The sequence below is a fragment of the Varanus komodoensis genome, unplaced genomic scaffold (assembly GCF_004798865.1).
Source record: "Varanus komodoensis strain SLA01 unplaced genomic scaffold, ASM479886v1 scaffold6_2, whole genome shotgun sequence".
Lineage (NCBI taxonomy): Eukaryota > Metazoa > Chordata > Lepidosauria > Squamata > Varanidae > Varanus > Varanus komodoensis.
The window spans coordinates 15,011,248-15,032,919 of NW_025336346.1; the positions used below are offsets into that span (position 1 = coordinate 15,011,248).

The following is a 21,672-nucleotide window of genomic DNA, read 5'->3' on the forward strand; positions in this document are numbered from 1 at the left end:
GCGCTATATAATGGAATTCAAAGTAAAACCAGAAGCAGGAATCAAAACATAAAAGCAAGTTAATTGATGAAATGTCTGGTAAAGAAAAGGGGGCAATCCAACAGTGAGCAGTTGTCACCCAATGAGCTGCTCTGGCGATGGCGTCTCACAGGCTGGACACCCACAAAACTCACTTATAGCCACCCTCTTCTTCCCATTCCTTTACTGTTGTTTTGGTGCCAGGTAAAGACCATCTTCTACCACAGGGCATTTGATTAGCTACTTGGGCCTGCTGGGTGTTAGGATTTGAAAGGGTCTTCTTCTCATGTATAATTTTGTGTTTTTTTTGTTTTTATTTAGTTTTAAATTCTGTATTGTATTTAAATTTTGTATGTTATGATGTTTTAATAAGTCTGCATGGTATATTTTCTATTTCCTTTTAAATATGCTGTTGTGAACTACCCAGAAAGCTTCAGCTGATGGGTGGTATAGACATTAAATTAATAATCATAATCATACTAATTTCTCAGCAGCACTGGAAGAAGGGTCTCAGATGATGCTATTAAGGACCACACAGGCAAGAGGGTGTTCCCCCATCCCAGGTCAGACCTCCCACTCCTATGGTCAGCACCACCAGAAGCTCTTGCTACCTGCATTGATGCCCCCTGTTGCTCCCCGCCACTGCTGCTACACTATCCCGTCCCCTCTTACCTTGTCACTGCATCCCACTCACTTCGCTCACGACCACCACTACATGTCTCTCCCTGTCGTGTGCCCCGATCCCCACCCCATTGTCATTTCCCAGGATCTCTGCTCTAACTAACAATTCTCTTCAGAAATCAAGCCCCAGCCAAGCCCAAGTTCCTGCTTCTGATCATCTGCAGACAAGCCAGATATTGTCTGGGTACATGCAGGATATCCCTCTCAGCAGTGGCTGCCTCTGAGCCATTTGGCTTGCTCTGAGATTTCCAGTGTGCTCCCGAAGATGGGTGGCAGCTCCAGGAGCCCTGTCGGCTTCTTTCTGACTGTAGTAGGAAGGTGGGACCTGTAGGACCTTTTGGAGCTACAGTCCCATGAGCATTACTTCAGCAGGTGCCCCAAAGGGCAGTGCCATGCAGGGAGAAGAGTTGGCAAGGTGGACCGCAATCCTGGCAAGTAATGCGAGTGGGCAATTTGCAGTTCCTTCCATGCTGCTGCTTCACCCTGCTTCATGAGAGGGCCAGCCCCGCTTCAGGATGCAGTGGTTGATTATATCTAGGGCTGCTGAGAGGCCCAAGAGAACCCACAGTCAGTTATTATAGGCCTTCCCACCAGGCAACCACTGCCATTCCCATTGAAAAAGCAGGCCAAGAACCAAAGTCTTGGCAGCTGTGAGTGATCTTATCTTCAGACTAACTTGAAAATTTCACAATGTGCCACTGAGAGTACAACTGTGATATCTGTAATATGAAAATCAGGGTGAATGCTAGAAATTTGGTATGCGGTGGTATTTACCAGTAAGGTTTCTTTGTTTTTTTAATGGCCAGTGGGAAATATCAAAAAGTTCTGACATTTACTATAATCTTGTTCCGGCAATAACCAAATTTCATGTATGTCTCTGAAATGTACTGATAAAGAAGTACATTTTCCATGCTCAGGTAAAAGTGAAATGGAAAAAGCACCTTATGCCCCACTCTTTTCTGTCTTTCAACAGAACATCTAAGCAATAACCACCTTCAATGAATAAACATGTTCATACTAATTTCCATGATTTTCCAGACTTGTCAATGTTTGTCAGATGTATTTTCACTTCGGAAATCTTACTTTCACTTTGTGTAATTTGGTATTGATTGCTAAAATCTGTATCTAAAGGTTAAAGAGTAAAATGCCAGAACTGCAGTAACACTGCCATCCTTCCATTGAGGTCAACGGAGCTTACTGTCAGATAAATGGTTGCAGAATTGCAGCATGAAAAGTGGAGCTGTTCTTTTTAAAAACTGTATTTACCATAAAAATGGTGGAACAAAGTTTAACCATATTGGCCCAACTTCTGATTTGTAGTCATCTCTTTCTCTGAGAGACTCCTTGGGATATTTGCTCAGGCTATACTAACAATTCAAATGTGGCAGAAGCTACCTTGCAAACACCTACAAATGTTTGCAATGGTTCAAATGGAGGTGTAAACAGAAGGAACAAATGACCATCCCCCGCAAAAAGGCGCCTCAGCTTGCTCCTCATGTGGAATAGCACCCAGATTTCCAGTTACTAGCAGCACCAAAACCGAAACATAAGAACTGGAAATGAATTCTAGATCACCTTGAAAGGAGAGGGTGGCATATGTGTGATTGAGATTTGTTGAAAGCACTTGGTCTGGATTAAATGTTGGTCTCTGTCAGGCTTATTTATTTATGAGATTTGTACCCCCCCCCCCCAAGAAAAATGGTACTCAGCATTGTTAACGCTTTTGTTTTATTTTTTAAACCCATAATAATCAGTTCAGTGTAACCATTTACTCGGGACTTTTACTCTCTATTTTAAGGACTCCCATCTCTCTCCTACCCAGTCCCTCAAGCTTAATGATTCCTGTATAACAGTCCACTGGAGTATTGGCTGATTTGCTTTATTGAAACAGCAGGCTGCAAGATGTGTTAGCTTATTCCTGTTGTGAGGTATTTTGGGCTGAACTCTCTGAAGCAGGAGAAACTATATATTGGCCATATTAATGAAAGAATGCTTGCTTCTCGAAATAATACTTTTGCTTTATTGAAATCTAAAGTATTATTTTTCTTTTTAAACATGTTTTTAGAACATGGCTTCAGAAACCTCTCTGCTCATACAGTTTCTCAACAGCTCTCTCTCTCAACTTATTTGAGCAACGTTTGCTGTCCTTTTATCCTGACACTTCTGTTTCAGAAATTCAGACACATCATTTATCATTCTTTGCTTCATTTACCTTTTCATACTTCAAGGTGTTGAATTGCAAAAAGCATGGAAAATTTGCCACCCTGATATTGTCATGGAAATGCATCAGCAGAAATTTTAGCATTTTTATTAAAGTTACCTAAGAAGTTAAATTAAACCAAATGAAGTACAGAAGGACAATAAAATGCTACAGTGATTATTTACGTCCTCCTCCCCACCCTGGAATGGTGCTTATTTATTTTCCTTTGTTGTGCATGAAGGCTTCTTTTGTCCAAGTGAACATTTGTATGCTTGATGCAGAGCTAGACCTACACGGACTTCCATTTGTTAAATATCACATCTGCAGAACTAGCCCCCACCACCTATAAGCTCTGCACTGACTTCTCCCCAGAAATGGCAATTTGTAGATTGCATAATTTACTAAGGGCCTTGGACGTGTCACATGCTGGCCCCAGTGCATTTGTGGGGGCCTTATGACTGCAGGAGACAGTGGGAGGACAGGCCCAGCAGACATGTCTGCTCTTTAGTGAGCAGCTGGGGAATCGCTAGTTCCACTACTTCAGAAAGGGGTAGGGCAAGGCTGGACTATTTCTACTCCTCAGATGTTTTGACCCACAGGATCCTCTGCTGGAAAATCTCTCTCCTGCTTTGGCAGGCAAGGGGAGAGGAAATCATTTGGCAGTGAGAAGGCACCAGTCTTCCCCTGCCCCGCCACCAATCAGAATTAACTTCACAAGAAAGATTTTTCTCAAGATGGCAGAAGGGAAGAAAAGTTTAAGTTCTCCCTCCATATCTGCTCTGATCTTATTGGTTATTAGCTGGCTTGATTATTGCATAGAAAAACCCCTACATGTTTTTTGATAGAAAGATACACACACACACACACACAGAGTTTGAACAACATGATAATGCACACTCAAGAGCTGAGCATGGGTTGTCCTTGAAAGGTGGGTTGTTGTTAAAACACGGATGCGGGTGTTGTCTGCATCCAGCTGTGATTACAAAACATGGTGAGCAATCCACAGTTCACAACCCAGCTACAAACCAGGGGTTCTCTTCATGGGTTATTCATGGTTAACAAGCCATGGGTTATTAGCACAGCCAGCTTCAGACACATATTAGCCCACATTTCAAAAATCCATGATTGATTGGCATCCCATACTCAAGCTACAGCCAGCTTTTGAATGTGGTTATCATGTTGTCTGTACTCAGCCATAGCATGTCCTGAGTCATGTGGCCCTGGATTACATTTGAGGGCACCTCTCTCAAATGTGGTCAAGGTCTGACTGTCCCTAAAACGGATGGCATTCTTTAGGGGAAGCCAAGCCACATCCTAACCTATGACCATGCATTTCAGTATGCTGTTATGTTAAATGTTAAATCTTGCTTTTATCTGCTGAAAGCTTTATTGTTATTGTTATTATTGGTGTTCTAATATGCTCAAAAGAAGAGTCATAGTACAAAACCCCAAATTCTATTTCTTTAGAAGTTCCCTTTCCTTTCCTTTCCTTTCCTTTCCTTTCTGCAAAAATCATTATCTCTTTAGACGTTTCTATCCATTTAAATGCTGTATCATTTACAATTAGGAAATGTAGATGTCTCATGAAATGTAAAAATATCCTTTTGTAATAGCACTTAAAACAAAACAGAAATGTGTTTGACTTTAAAAAATCAAAGCACTGGGGGTGGGAGAATCTGGACTTTGTTATTGGGTTTAATCTAATTATTCTTGCATTTCAAAGGACAAATACGCCCTTCCCTTTGGAGTTGGAATGCTGAAGACCTTAAAAATAAATCCTATTACACAAAAAACAAGATGAAGTTTGGTATTAACAATAGCAGAAGCAGTGTTTTATCCTTATTTTTTCATATAAGAATGTTAGACAAAGCAACATGCGCATATCCAATGATACACATCCACTGGAGAAAACTCATATCTCAGGGCCAGTTCGCCCCACAGGCCCAGGCCCAGCGAGCAAGTTCTGTGTCTGCATTTGTCTGAAAATGACCACAAGCAGCACACACCATGGGGTCATAGTCATAGCAGCAGATGGGGCTTATTTAACACATGGTAGGGCTGTAGCACGTGTGAGATGCGTGGAGTTATGGTTCTGATTATGCAACCCTCAGTTGGGGTTGTTGTGTCATGTGAACCTGGAAAGCATGGCTTATATGAGGGTCAAAAATCCCTCACGCAATCCACAGTCTGTGTTAGGGCATAACCCACCCTTGTTGTTGTTGTGGTGATGGTTCAGTCACAAAGTCGTGCCGGACTCTCCACAACCCCATGGACAACTCAACAATAAGATAACCCCTAAGTGGGAGCTGCATGTTGCCTATGCAGCTCAGCACCTGCAATTATGGGTTAGATGGTTCATGACAAGCTGCAGCCTGTTCTCCAAAACTGGTCACTGTGTTTTACCACTGATCTTATTTGGGGTTGAATTTCTTCTCTTAAGTTCATTAGCAGATTATCACCTCTGATGAAAAGCTGTATGTCTTATATTTTCCTTGTATGTTTGTTTCTTCGTAATAATCCAGGGTGATTGTCCTTACGGTGGATCCCTATAAATACTGTCCCAGGAGGTGTTCTGAGACTGGCCTCTTCCTCCAGATTGCATTCCATGGTTTAGAGGGCACCTGCACACTGCTGAGAGGAGGAAATGGGTCACCAAGGAAGAGGGCTCTGCTTTGCATAACCATTGCTTATGCTTACTTGCAAATTTAAAAACATACTATAATTTAAATAGAAATAGGTCTCATCCCAGTGGGGAAGGCTGTAGACAGGTGAGCTGGTGCCTCTTCAGTCTGGTGATTAGGTGTGTGCTGCTGATGGGCATTTTCGAAACCCCTGTTCTCCCTTCCCAAGTTCTTTAAACCAGAGACGGGCTGGACAGCCTTTTTCTAGATGGTGTCTTCAACTTGAGGATTGCCTTCTGTAAAATAGGACAAATGACCACCGAGTCTATGGTTCTGTAGTTCAGTAACTGGCACTGTAGCTTTTCATGCAACCTTTTGAAGAGCACCCATAATCACAATGGGCAGATTTATGTAGAGTATAATTGTTTCTCTCTCATTTATGTCGGTAAATACATGACTCTTTGAAAAAGTATATGTTTGTGGCAATTGTGCATTGCTTTTACAGTGTGTTATCCTGTTCAGGAATAATAGCAATATTTTGCACCTGCAGAAGCAATCAGATGCATTAGTTGTTTGGCATTTTTACATTTTCCATCCCATTTCTCTGGCTATGCAAATTTTTAATAAATATGATTTTGAAACGTATTAGAATTCCTGTCTTACACTTACTTTGAGAAAGCTTGTTGATCTCCACCTGGATTGTCATACAGTTTTTAAAAATACTTCATTATATTTTAAACACACATACTGGTAACTATGTTATTTCAAGATAACACAGTTTCAAAATGATAACATTCTAGTGGAACATTCTGATTAAAGCATGCATCTGAGGGGAAGAGAGCTGCCTCCAGCATCTAACATGGCTTGACTTTGTTTGTGAATTATTTTTATCAAGGTCCTTTTTAATAAATATTTTTATAATATGAGTTTTGAGTGCATAACTTCTCTGTAATTCCTACCTGCCAACATCAGATATTTTACCTTGATAGTTTTACACACACACACACCCAGAGAGAGAGAGAGAGAGAGAGAGAGAGAGAGAGAGAGAGAGAATGATTTATGCTTACGTTTCTGTGATATTTTGAAAGGTGGCACTCCCTTAGTGACAGAGTGGAGAAGTTCTACAAAACTTTTGAGGTCTTCTTTCCAAAGTTGTTCATACCTGTTCTCAAGTTCCTTGAGCCTTGTGGGAAAAGCTGTGAATAAGTTCAAGGCAGGGAGAAAGAAGGGAACTGCTGACTGGAACTCTCACCTACACGGGCAATAGGAAGATTGTGCTTCAGCAAGAAGCTAGGGCCAGCTAAAGCCTTATGGAAACTGAAAAGACATGTAGAGTGGTCAGCTTTCCTTCTCCCAGAGAAACGACTTGTTTTTTAATTGGTCTTTACTTGATTTTACAGCCAGAGACTTCTGCATGTCTGGAGAGGCACAGTTTTACTGGTAGCTCAGTCTCTGAGCCACAGTAGAAGGGTAGGACAGTTCTCTGGCCAGGAGCCCAGAGATAACTGAGAAAATAGCCTTGCTTCATGTTCATCAGAATCTCTGTTGAGCACCAGAAGGTCCAAGGGCTTGGGGTCAGGGCACACACCGAGAGAAAGAGAGAGGGGCATGCATACATTCTGGTTCTGCACACCTCAGCTTTATTGTCTGGACATGTTGTATTCCTACAGGTGATGCCCTCAGGTCTGGGAAGAAAACTTTCAACTGCCCCTGACTGAAGCCCACTGCTCCAGTAGGGTGGCCATGTGTCCTCCCTTGCTGAGGACAGTCTTGTTTGAAGACATCCCCGTTCGATGGTCTGTCCAGTTTGGTTTAAAGATAGAGAACCATTACAAGTTTGAACCAGAGCCTGAAGATTGCCTCTTAGGAGGTAGTACCTGGATAGCACAGAAGCAAGTGTGTAGCTTACCTGGTTGATGTCTTCCCACAGACACAGATATTTAAATTAGAGCAGCAATTCTAAATTGCATGATATACAAATTGTATGCAAACCTGTGTTCTCTTTCTTCCTTTTTTGGCGATGGCCTTTCTTGGCAATCTATAAGTGGCCTATTGATGCTCCAGGCTGGTCTTTGTTGAACACTGTATTTTGCCAAAGAGAGTAGCTAGGGAGAAGTTAGAGAATGAAGTTTTTACAGAGGAAATGCTAACACAGGCAGGACTGTGTGAGAGGGATGGTCCAGAGTATTTAAAAAATCTCAGACCAATTTTTTCTGTCATCCTGTTTGGGGGCATGTCATTTATGATTTATAGACATATGACTCTATCTGCAACAATACCTAAACTGGGCATTATGTTCACATGACTCCAGTCCTCCGTCAGCTTCACTGGCTTTCCATTGAAGTCTGGGCCCAATTCAAGGTGTTGATGATGACCTATAAAGCCCTAAACGGCTTGGGTCCTGGTTACCTGAAGGAGCGCTTACATCCATATACGCCCGCCCACCCCTTGAGATCTGCGGGAGAGGCCCTTCTCTGGGAACCCTCCATGAAGAAAATTAGGAGGGTGAGTACTCGGAGGAGGGCTTTCTCTGCGGTGGCGCCCAATCTATGGAATGCGCTCCCCAGAGAGGTCTGCCTGGCGCCGTCGTTATTTGTTTTACGGCGCCAGGTGAAGACCTTTTTATTCAAACGTCATTTTAACTGTTAATAGTATTTATTTATTTTATTCTTTGGCCAGGGCAACTTATTTTATATTGTTAATTTATATTATTTTAATTGATTTATGTTGTGAGCCGCCCCGAGGCTTCGGCGAATGGCAAATGGGGCGGCATAGAAATTTTCTAAATAAATAATAAATAAATAAAATAAAATAAAATAAGAGCAACTTTTCTTGTAAATGTGTCTTGTAATTAATAGTACATTGAGCAGTGATTAATATAAAGTATTTCTTTATATGTATACCTGGTTCATAAGAATATAGGTGTTCACACTTGTGATATATCAAAGGCTATCAAAAATCACCACCAGGGCCACAACCTACCACTGACTGGTAAATTCATGCCCAGCATTCCGGTAGACATTTTGAGGCATGTATCCCAGAAGTACATCGGTGCCATCATACAATTACTCTAGAAATAGTTTCACAACTGGCTCTGGATTAGTCTGGCACAAATCTGGGGGAAAAGATGTCCCAGCTTTTTCTATCATCTAGTCACTGTCTTAGTAATTGTTTGCCACCAATTGAGTGAGAACATATCACTTAAATTGTCCATTTTGGGCTCTGAATTTGTCTGCAGAAAAGCAGGGTAGAAGCTCTAAGACTGGTTTGATAACTACTTAGGGATGCTATTTTACTCAGGGGATTTGTCTGACATCCATTTTTCATGAACAGTAAAGTATGTGAGCCCAAAGTTAACAGAGGTCAGCAGCAGCATGTTCCATGATCTTTAATACAGTTTTGGAGTACAGGGGATTATGGAAATAACTGTGTGAGCCACAAACTTTCATTTTGTGCATTTGCATGGTGACATGAACACAGTTAAAAAGAAGCTTCATGGAGTGTAGGAACCAGTTCAGATGTTAATATAGACTGCTGCCACTGAATGGCAGGTGTCCATGAGAAGCCAAAATCTCTGAAGTTTTATCTTAAGCAAGGTTTATCTAAATGAGGAATTTGTGAGAAATTAGTTTCAGTACGTTTTTGACTAGAATTTAGCCACTTCACAGAACTGAACAAGGGTGCCACACATTCTGTTGCCAAAATCCATACAGTTTTTAATTTCCAGTGGAATTTGAAAAATGTGTGTCTTTGAAAAATCACAGGAAAAATGAGCACTTTAAAATGGGTACACATTTTAATCAGTGTGGAGCTGGGGGAACGAACACCTTTCAAAAGTGCACACAACTGATGCATATGTTTGGGAAAGTGTGCACAAAACTACACATTAAAGATTGTATGACAACAAATACATATTGCACAATCGGATATGGACATGAAGCAGAATTGACTTTATATGGGATTTAACAAACTTGAGTTTTGCTGATTTACACATTCCTATTCTGTATAAGAGCTTTTTAAGTACATATGCAACAGATGAATAAAGTATCATAGCAAGATGTTTCTCTCCCTTTAAACTAAAGATTCTTAAAAGTAACACATTTTTCTAGACATAACTCATGCTTTGAAGGAGGTGTTGTAAGATCTTCAATGGCATCTTTTCCATTAATCAGAAAACAACTTCTTTAAATCCTTTCATGATCGTGATCTGCTAATGGGTTCTGGTTGCTCTATATTAATTTCTCTTCTTACTCTTTTGAAAATATAGCTTGCTGACGATCAGGGACTGGTTTTGATGACCACTGTTGCCATGCCAGTATTTAGTAAGCAAAATGAGACTGTAAGTACTCATATTTCAGCTGTGTGCTACAAAATGGAGTTTTTAAGTAGTACAAATTTTAACTTCTTGAGGAAAATAGCATATTTCTTTACTGTTAAGCTCTCCCTCCTCTGCTGTTTTGTCCATAAATTACATGCCTTATAAAAGAGATACAATACATACTTATTTTTGCTAAAGTTCCTTAGTTACATTCAAGTAGTTCTTGAAATAGAAAGATAAGCATGTAGAAATTAAAATAATGAATCTCAAGCTATTTTAGGTTGACCATAGATTTTTTCATACACCAAATGGAATGCAATTCTGGTCAAGCTGCAGTTGTTCAGATATGCTGGAAAACCCTTGATTTCACTAAGCACACTAATGTTGGTATGCTTAGTGCAATAAATGCAGTAACTGTTCCCTAGATTGCTCATATATCCCCCCGCCCCGGTATCTTGTCTAGGATGCACATGAACTTGGTCTCCAAGGGTCAGCAGATCACAAGTGGCAATGTAGTAATTGCATGCAAAGCTTTCTCTGATAGTACCAAAGGAATTCCTTGCAGTGACACGTGCACTTAGAAACATACTTGCATAGATTTGCTGGTCCTCTGCTTTTCTGGATTAGAACAAATATTGGCATTTCTTTTCTCCTTAAACCTAGTGCTACTGTATCGAGCCAACACAAATTTTGACATGTTTCTATGTAATAGCAGTATGTATTGTATCTGGGTACAAACAAACATTCTGCTAAAATTTTTCTGGTGCTATTTACATTGCCCTTCACATTGAATTTTTGCCTTCTGGGCATCAGCTAGTGAGATATTTGGAAAAGAAGATAAGTTGCATTTTTATATGTGACATTTTGCCTAGATGGTGCTTCCTGAGTCAAAGTGTTTAATTGCAAGCATCCTTATCATCTGAAACTTTGCACACCACCTTTGATTTTATTTCCAGGGTAAGAGAAAGAAGACAACTATTGATTTTGTGTGTGTGTGTGTGCGTGCGCGTATTCAGCCAGATTAGCTGCAGCCATCCATAACAGCTTTTCAAATAATGGGAAGAATTAGCTAGTTATCTGCATTGCTCAGTGTGGTTTAATCCACATGGGAAATAATTATTGACTGAATATTTTTCTCTAACTGTAATTGTTTGTTGTTCCAACTAATCTATGTACTTTTTGAAAAAACAATATTTTATAACAGAGATCAAAAGGCATTCTTCTGGGAGTAGTGGGTACCGATGTTCCAGTGAAAGAACTTTTAAAGGCTATTCCAAAATACAAGGTAAATAGAAATTTTGCTTGCTGGTTCCCCATGTTGAGATAAAAGCAAATTACATTTACAGAATGAAAACTTACGAAGGGTTGGCTCAAGAGACACCCTTTCTGCAAGCAGAAGGCCAGTGTGTTTGGGGTAGTACTACTTTAAATAAATACATAAATGACAAAAATTATCAGGACAGCAAGTCAACCACTTCAGGTCATTATAAGATGAAGGGTTCCATTCAAAGTTAATTTGTGTAAGAAGAAAGACAATGATGTGGAGAAAGACCATTTCACTTCAGTAACGTGGCCCCTTGATTCTACTTTCCATGGTAGCCTCCCATGCTCCAGACTATACTAGTCTGGAAGATCCCTTACCCTGAAGAGCAGCTTATAGGCACATGGGAGGAGCCTTGGGGAGCAAGAGACAGGAAAGCCCTGCTGAGCAAGCTGAACCCTGCCGGCTCTTCCCTGAATCCAAGCCAGAGATTCCTTGTGGTTGTATACAATTGCATTGCCATCTAGGAATGCAGAGGGGCCTTTCTTTTAAAACAATCTGATATTTCAGCTAGAAAAATTCCTGAAGACGCTCACAGGGATAAGTCAGAGAATTTTAGAAATGACTACATGATAATTCATGGCAAACAAAATACAATTTAGAATGAAGCAGCAGGTTTTAGGCATCTTCTGTATTTGATCTGCTTTCCCAATGGCAGTTCTGTGTTGTGCAGAACATCTGCCAAAGCTATCATCAGCAGGTTTTTCACTAAGGGATATTTTAATGACTACACATCAGTGAATTGAAGGTACATTTATTGCAATCAATGAGTGCAGTGAGCTGTGTAACAGAAGCATCCTCAATAGGAGTAAGATTGTTCCTGAAGTAAGCGCAGTGGTAAATTTGATTATGCATGTACTTTTAGGGCTAATACAGCACGGCGTCACACTCAGCTTCTTTCCCATGGATCTCTTAGCACTGGAAGCGAAAATTAGATAACCCTCTGGACATCTGCAAAGGCTTTGTATCAGTTTGGACCTCAAGTCCTATCTTTCCAGGACTCAAAAGGAGTTTTTGTTACTTCCCTGTGAACAGTTTGGGGATTTTAAATTTCTAGTCATGTTTACAATGAATATTTGTAGGTGTACAATCCCACCAGAGGTTAGCACTTTTTAGCATCACTGATTTCAACAGGAAATATTTAAGCACCAAAGTATGTTTAGACAAGGTATTTAAAATTAGTCTACTGACCATTCTACATTTTTCCCAAAAGGAGAATGCACACAGGCACAGATGCTTGTAAAAATATAAGAATAATTGCATGCATGTCGAGTCCAAACCTATGTCTGTTTAGGCAGAAAAAAATCCTGGCTGGAACATGTTGGGAGTTGTAGGATTTCTTTCTGCCTCAGCATGCATAGGATTGCATCTTTAATGTTAAATGAGGAGTGCCAAGGGTCACAATTGGCAAACAGCTTTGGCCTCTCTTTAAAACTGTATCGCTGAAATAATTGTGATTTAAGGATTCTGGTACATGCCCAGGTGTATATTTGCCTAAACCCAAATGTTCTGCTTGTCATTGTTTTTCCTTGTCCACCTAGCTATACTGCGAATATACCAATAGAAAATGCTGCATTTTCAGTGCTTTTGTGGAGCTCTGATTTTTTAGAAAAAAATGGTCTCATTCAAGGGAATGTCATGGTGGGTCATGCTCATGCGTTTACTTGTTATTTGGAAAGTACCATACTTACTTGGATTTTTTTTTCCCTGTACCCTTACAGTTAGGAATTCACGGCTATGCATTTGCAATCACAAACAATGGATATATTTTGACCCATCCAGAACTGAGGCCTCTGGTAAGATAAAGAATATGTTGATTGACTTTGTATGTTCTCTGATGGACATGTGTACTTTTTTTCTTTAAATTATGCAAAGTGTGGCATTTCTAAAGTAACAAATCCTAATGTCTCTGAAGGAAGACCATGGAAAATAAGAGGTTTTAACATAAGTGCTGCAGATATTTTCCTATAAGATCCAATGCAAATGACAACATCAGTTGTTTGATGAGATAGACACATACAAGCTGTGTGTAGAGAGTCCTTTGTAAGTGCAGGAAGACAAAGCCATACATTGCTGCAATTATGCTCACTCACAAGGAAATAGAATACTGTATTCCTCACGAATGGCTCCTATTTGTCATGATTAAGTGCAGTCCAATTTAGAAATGTCATAGAAATTCACTCCCACTTTTTCGTTCTAATAGAAAAGGGGCAGAAGGATACGTCCCAGCTTTAAAAAAAAGAACTAAATTATACTTTCATTACCCTTATCACCACCAAGACCAGAAAGAATATGTGTCTTCTATATTAGAGTGTATTGAATATAGCATAGGCTGTAGCATCATTTTCTTGATTTTATAGGAATGCTTTACCTAAGAGTTTCATCACCATTGAATCATACTAAAGGAGTGGCATTAATGAATTCACTATAATATAATGTGGATGCCATTTCTCAGGTAGGCACTTAATGTAATATCAGAATTCAACCCTATATTAGGACACAGCAACAATTTTTTTATCAGAAGAGTATTTGCATATCAAACAATTTTAAATTACTGAACAGAATGATTTATCAGTCTATGGCTGGAGTTTGAATATTTATCCCTATAATGTTTTGATAAGGCATTGCAGTTGGTAAATACTTATATTTGAGCCAACTTGATAACTAGATTAAAGTAAATTATTGTGGCACCAACATTGACTGGAGTCTTTTCCCTATTTGTTTTTATGTTCAAGAAAATAACCAAAGTGCACAAACAGAGTGGAATTTTCTTTTGTATCAAATTATCGTAAAGGATGCTCTAAATTTAGAATTATTCTTCTGCGTGAAAATGTTATTTCATTGTTTTAGATGGGAATGGCCACAAGATCGGTACTGTAAAACTGAGCCAGACCCTAAAACTGAGCCAGGTCCAGCTCTTTCAAGCAACATGGTGAAATTAACCAATTTGCATTAAAAGCCCAACAAGGCCCAAGTGCACACCTCTGGGGTCCCTTTAGTATTCATGCTAATTCAAGTGTCTACATTTCAGCTCTTGGTGCTATAATGCTAATAGACAATAAAGCCATGTCCAATTTGTAGGCCTGTACTCTACTCAGTGGTAAGTCCTGTGGCGTTAAATGGTACTTATTTCCAGGTAGGCGTTTGTAGGGTTGCAGAATGAAGCCACAGTCTGGGGTTCCAGGGTTATTCTTCTGATGGTTTCCAAGACCACTCTCTTGCATGACTGGTGGTTCCTGTGAATGCACAGGCCCAAGAGGATCCTACCCAGTTTGTCCGGGCCTCTGCTTGCTCCAGTGCTCTGCAATGCTGGGTGCAACTACACCATCCCTGTCCAGCCTCTACTGAAATGCCTCCCGCTAAGAACTCTCCTCTGCTCCAGCACACGGCCAGGAATTCTGGGGCACACTTGTGGAAGGCTACCCCACCACATCACCCCCTATAGTTCTCCTCTCTGGGCTGAACAAACCAAGTCCTCTGGACCATTCTTCGTACGCCTTCGTTTCCAGCTGCCTCACCATCTCAATTATTCTTAAGTGCGAAGGAGTCAGACTGCCGCTGCATGTACTGTTGACCCTAGTTGGCAGTGGCACTCCAACGTTTCAGACCTGAGCTTTTCCAGCCTTGCCTCACTATTCTGGGGGTTGAACCTCAGACCTTCTGAATGCAAAGCATACTATTGAGCCTTCCAGGCTCCAGTTTGCTCATGTCCTTCTCACAGCATAGCACCGAAACTGAATGTGACCACCCATATGCCTTTTGTTTCTTAATCTGTAATGATGTGGTTCAGCGCTGACGATGACTAAGATGAAGCAGAACACTCTTGTTACTGATCAGTATCCTCTGAAAGTAGCACATCCTTTACTGCCCAGTCCTGTACATTTCTGCTCAAAAGTAACCCTCCTTGAGTTCAAAGAGATTTAGTCCCAGTTAAGTAGGTGCAGCTTTGCAGCCTTACTACTGGCTTATTCTGGGAGTTCTATACTTTTTTGTCTAAAGATGCATGGGATAATCTTTAACCAGCCCTGTGTGAACAAAAAGTGCTAAGAGATAACACATTGTTGTCATGGCTATCACTACTTCCATTCTCCTTTTTGCCTGAATCCATGAGGTCACCATTATTCCTATTTTGCAGACAGAGCACAAATGCTGAGAGACAGTAAATTAGTAATTATCAATAAATCTATAATAGGAATGGATATATCCGTCTCAGTAACTGCATGGGATAGTTTACAGAGTGAATCTTGAATCGCTGTTTTACAGTTCTCCATTTGGCAGCCCAGTGAAAAACCTGAAAAAAATCAGATTTTATGTTCTTTAAAGTCTGGGACCTTGCTTCCAAAAATATTGAAATATAAGACCATTTTATCTCTCTTAAAATGTGTCCAAAGAACAAAAGAGAAATAGTTTGCGCTCGCTCTCTCTCTCTCTCTCTCTCTCTCTCTCTCTCTCTCTCTCTCTCTCTCTCTCTCTCTGTATACACACTCTCTATATATATCCTTTCTTCCATGTACTAAGAATGGTAAGTTCTAATCAGTTTACTTAGGTTTGGCAATTTTATAAGCTTTTAAAAAACAGTTCTTTAATCAGTCTCTCTAGTGTCATTTAGATAAACAGGATTTCTTACATCCTGTATGATTTCCTTCCCCACCTGTTCTAAGTTAACTGTAAAATGGGACAAATATGTCACCATGACTCATTTTCAGAAGTCAAATATAGCTAGAAAAGCTACTGTGAGATTAGGGCCATCTCTCATTTATCGTTGCTTGATGGAACACGTAGAGACAGCAAACACTTTTTGTTCTAGTTTAATGCTGTCCTTTTCGGTGCGTGTTTGGCTTTTGTTCAGTTCTTCTTAAACTGAAGTGCAGGTTCAGGTGCTGTATATTCCTTTGTATATATAAGTTGCTGTATGTAATGCTGTTTATAATGAGTTATAGTAGAATCCATCCCCTTTTACCAGGTTTTGCACTATTGCACTGTAGGAGCATTATAAGAAGAATGATCTGTTCTGGTCTTTGTTAGATAGTCTGAAGTCTAAACACTCTTAATTGGACTGGATTAAGATTAATGCTTTAAGAAGTAGATCATTAATTGGTGCATCCTGTGCTCTAACAGCTTTGCCAGATGTGTCTTTCAATGCTACCAGATTTTTTAATGCATAGGATCAAAATGTCAAAGGAGCTCATTTATATTTGCAGATACTTTCAGAAACCTCCTGCATGGCCTCCTTCTTGCCAGTACCTCCACTTCCTATTTTCCACCAAGATGCTGGACAAAGTTAAACCAAACTCTTATAAAGCCTTTCATATCAATGTTGGCCACCTCCAACATCCTACAAGGGAACATCCCCCTCCTCTTCTTGCACAGGCTGGCTTTCTGCACCAGATGAAGTCTCTGAAGTAGATTTGAAGGGCTTGTGGTTCCAGCAACAGGGCAAGTTCCACTGATGGATGGACTACACTGGATACAACCCAATCACTGAACAGGTTTCCATCTTACAATGCAAGAGACACAGAAAGATTATTTATTTATTAGATTTATATCCTTTTTTTCTTACAACAAACTTCAAGTGGCTTGTTGGCTTCCATCATTCTCCTCTCCCTGTTCTTAATCTTATCTCCACATCAACAGCTCTGTGAGGTAGGTTGGGCTGAGAGGCTGTGCCTGGTCCAAAGTCTCCCAGTTGGCTCCATGGCCAAGTGGGGACTAGAACCCAGATCGTATGAGCTCCTGGGCCACACTCTTAACCACTACCCCTCACTGGCTCTATATTACTCTCCTGTCTAACACACACAGTTAGCTGGCCCCAGTCTGAACTGGCAGCAAAGGCTATGGCATCCCATACACCAGAGCATGCAAGCATACACATCAGGACAAGTGCTCAGAGGTTCCAGAGGGCTGTATCTCTGGGAGAGGGATCAGAGAACCCAAAGTGTTGGGTAAGTGGGGATAGGTGGGCCAGGATGCCCTTGGGGGACCACACATCATGCACCTCAATTTAGAGGAATGGGCATTCCGTTTCTTCCAGAACTCTGTGACTATGCAAATGTACCCATGTCTCATGGGACATAGGTATAGAAAATGCTGCATTATTATGGAGTTGTGTTAAGTTCCTCAACTTTATTTGCATTCATTTATTATGAACAATTTGTCAAGTAACTTTGACATAAGAGAGTGGCTTACACCTCTAACATGGGATGCAGTTCTCAGCATTTAAAGTGAGGTGCTTTGGAATAACATTAGGAGAAAGGAAATGTTTCAAAGCATTCTTGATAGATTTCAGCAGTGAACCATCATATCCCTAAGAAAAAACCAAACCAAACCAAAACATAGTGTGTAGCATCGCATGGCATCATTGATACTTCTTTTATTTCAGGTGTGCTGGGGCATTTATATGCTATATATTGAGCCTTATTTCCTCTGTTGTTTGACTAGGGTGCCAGACTACATCCAACAGGTTGCAAAAGGGAGGGAGGGAAATGGCGGAAGCACTTCGCAGCAGAGAAATTATTTTGTTTCATAACACTGCTTCAACTTCCTCCAAGGGTTGCTTTTTAAAAAATTCTGATCTTGCCCAGTACGAACAAATCATCTACATTGTGGAGGCAGATGAATGGACAGAGAAATGCTCATGAAGTTAAATGTGCTTAAGCTTGCTGAAATCTGCAGAGCCTGTATGTTTAACTCTGCGTATGACTGCAGCATGCTGCATGAGTCCTGCAACCGACACAGGCAACCCGATCCTGTCTTCTTCCCCTCCTTAATATGAAAATAATATGCTATTTTATAAACCAAGTATGTAAACCTATGTGTGTTTCAAAAGAGAGAAGCTCTGGCTCCCAGCATTTTCCAGCTAACATGGCTGAGTGGGGCATGCTAGGAAATGTAGGTCTTTTCTGTCAAACCATTCATAGGACTGTGCCCTGAAATCCCATGCATTCCTTGTTTAAGAGGGAAATAGGCATTCCAGTAACCAAAAAAGAAACAAATGATGTAATTTCCCTTCCTTTTTTGTCCACGACAGCATTTCTTTTAGTAGGGAAGAATGGCCATGTATCTCTGGCTCATTACCATACACAATCATTCCCCATGCTAAGTGCGCTAAAATAAAAGCCAGGAAGCTTGTTATGGGAGTCCATTTTGTCCATTTTGTATGGGAGTTCTGCTTTTGTTGTGCGTTGGAGATTCAGATTTTTAAAATCTGGGTCTGTAGCACAAAATCAGATTACCATAGCAATAGAAGCTATCCAAATACCATCTGCGCTGCTCGCAGAGAGGGGCTCGCGTGTTTGGAAGGCACATACCATGTGCAGGCATCCTGATTAGAATGCCGGTGCTATGCAGGTCAGAGGGGCCTGTGAAGTGAGGATCCGCTTCGGGGAGCCAAACCAAAAAGCAGTGGGCACCAATGAAGGAAAATTCCCTCGGGCAACCAGATGTTGTTCTTCTTGTTAAGTAATGCAGTGAGCACCAGGGGCTGGAGTCAGGTCTGTCTTCTACAACAAGAAGGTGTCCCATGGAAGAGGCAGAGCGTTGCTCTCTCCAGCCACATTTCACCCACCCTTCAGGGTCTCCCAGCACTCTGTAATGTTCTCAGGAGGGTAGAGAGGCTGCAGGGGCAGCGAGAGGCTGTAGGATTCTGTTTCCACCAGTTCAGTTGCTCGAGCTTGACTGTGGGTCCAAGCCCTGGGTTTGTTTCTCTCAGTGGGAAAACGGAAGTATCTGTGTGGCAGAAGGCATCATGTATATGCTGCAATATATGTCAAAATTGTCATCAGATCAATCCAGTCACTGAGATAAGGATAAAGCTTTTTAAAATCACTTTTTATGGTGTGTCAGCAATTCAAGATACAAACAAAATGGCAACAAGACCAAGTGCTGCCTCTCCTCCTCCTCCTTCTGGAAAGACAATGCAAGTTCAGTAGCGGGCACATGATCCAATGACATCTTTTGATGCAGAATGAATATGCAGCATGTTGGGTGATAGTTGAGTTATTTTAAGACCTTACATCCACACTAGGTTGGGGGATGTTTAAAAAAATCTTTACTAGTCTAGTAGCATTCAGATGTGTTGGTCTTCAATTCCCAGCTTGCTGGCTGGGAATCATGGGGAACGGTTTAGAATAGTTCAGGGCAGCCTTTCCCAGCCCGTTTCCCTTCGGATTTGTTGGATTACAACTTCCAGAAGCCTGAAGGGGGTGTAAACAAACAGACGTGGAGGACATCAGGCTGGAGAAGCCTAATTTAGATCTGACTGCATTTCGTGACACATTGGTAAAGCAGTGGTTAGTCTGAACTTCACTGGGAAGTATATCTTCTCTTGGAGGGCACTGGGAAAACTGGCAGAAAAATATATTCTAGGAAAGGCCTCTCTGTTCAGAAAATAAGCTATATTTTGATTGACTTCTCTGTTGACTCTACAGTATAACTGAATTAACTTAAAGAGATTCAGTTCTATGCTATATTTACATAAATAGTGCTTTTATTTGTAGTTACTCAGTCGTGTTAACATTCTATCCATCAAGCCTACATTTTTGCAAGAAGGAAGCTCGCTTCAACTTCTAACGGGAGTTGAGTGAGTTTCAATTAGCTGCAACAAGTTATACCTGGAGAGACAAGGGCATTCACAGCAGAATCTGATGATCTGAGAAGCGAGTGAATGCCTGTTTCTCTGACAGAGACGTGTGTTCACGATGAACTGTATACAGTTCGACATTAGATGGCAGCATAACACTGCCAAGCATAATGCTACAATGACACAGCCTTCCTTGGAATCTGAGAAGACAGAGCCATTATTCAAAACAGATACATATATATCTTTAAATCATACATGTTTTGAATATGTTGTGTTTATGTAAAAAGTGAAAGTTAAGACTTGTATTGAATGTGTTTCTCTTTACTGCAAAACACAGTTTTATTAAAATGTGGAAACAAAACCCCACTGGCACAAAAGCATATATGGCAACAAGGAAACAGAAACTCTATATGTTTCCCTTTCTGCTACATTTAAAAGCTCTTCTTGGCTCTGGTATGGAAATATTAACAGGAAATGTTTCCACGGTCCGAAGAAGCAGCCTTGAAAAAAATGCATACACTTAAAAACGCTCAAGGTCCCCATGCACGCATATGCATGCGCGCACACACACACACAAACCATGGAAAGCTAGTAGGACTCAAAGAGAGCGATACGGATATATACCAGCCAACCAGACACAATTGTAATGGCTGCACTTATATTACAGATCAGAACATGCGAATGGAGTCTAACACTGAACACAGTAGACATCTCAATCTTCATGTAAATTCCTAAATTAATTCCTCCAGGTCTGTTCTTAAAAACCATGCACTTGGATCTTAATAAACAACAACAGTTCTGGTAGAAAGTAACATTCTTAGATCCCCTCAGTTCCAAATATTACTTTGAAATATGCCCCACTTGAAATACAGTGATTGGGAATGCTAACAGCTTTACTCAATTACTCAATTCTGCATTACTCAAAAGTAAGTCCCGCTGAGATCAGTGGCACTTGCTCCTATGTTAATGGTATAGGATTGCAACCTAAGAGTGAGCTCTATGCATGTTTAGTATGCTTCCCCCGCATCATCATTCTCCAGCTGCTTGGGAAAGCTGAGGTTCTGGGGCTGTCCCATTTTCACAAACATTTATTTTGACAGCTGTCAGAGGAAAGGCTTTAGTTTTTAAGATTCTCTGGCAAATTTTTATACACATTTTATAGACAATTTTATAGGCAAATATATGTAGAGTCATGGCTGCATGCTTTCTGCACTGCAAAGTGGGAAAAGCTGCCAATTCCTTTCATGATGAAAGAGCCCTCACTGGGCAGCCATCAAGTGAATGCAAAGTTACAGAATCTCCATGGTTTGTACCTCTTGCACTATAACAGCACACACTTAACTTAAAAGCAAGCGAGCCTTCTCATTTTGGATATCTGGAGTTGCACTGTTGTGAAAATGTATTGCAAGCCACTGGCAGTTAGTTGTCTCAGTGTGCCACTTGGGCACATTGGAAAGGTGGTCATTGGCTGGAGATCATAAGAAGCAGTCTCCAAATACAAAAAGAACAGAAAACCTGTAGCAATCACAGAAGAGCTCAGTATCCCCAGACACAAATAAACTGTGACAGCCGCTCCACCTGCTTATGCAATCATCTGGAAGAGTTTCCACCCCTTACCTTTCTCTCAAAAGTGCAGAACAAAGCTGGGATGACTACTTTAACCCAGCACTTAGAAGGAAGACTCGTATAAAAGTAGCTGAAACATAAACACCAGTACTTCAGATGGTTCCTTCCCTTGCCCCGCTCCTTCCCTTTCCTGAAGTTTCTGAGTTCCTGGTTGGTGCCTGCTTCTACCCCCCAGGAAAATCACCCCATTTCTGGATCAGTGTCAAAGCAATAAGAACAGGTAATAACCTACTTTTGTCCCCTACTTATCTGTCCTCTCCTGTCTTAACTCTTTGCCAAAGCCGTTCACTCCATTACCGATCCATCTCC

At 40.8% G+C, this 21,672-nt stretch overlaps 1 protein-coding gene across 1 annotated transcript in view; it reads left to right on the plus strand.

Annotated features, from left to right (window-relative positions):
* Positions 1–21,672, plus strand: part of CACNA2D3 (calcium voltage-gated channel auxiliary subunit alpha2delta 3) — a 648,113-nt gene that overhangs the window by 481,496 nt on the left and 144,945 nt on the right. The window contains exons 15-17 of the mRNA XM_044451514.1: positions 9,788–9,859; positions 11,043–11,123; positions 12,881–12,955. Of these exons, the coding sequence (XP_044307449.1) occupies positions 9,788–9,859; positions 11,043–11,123; positions 12,881–12,955 (228 nt within the window). The remainder of the gene's footprint in view (positions 1–9,787; positions 9,860–11,042; positions 11,124–12,880; positions 12,956–21,672) is intronic.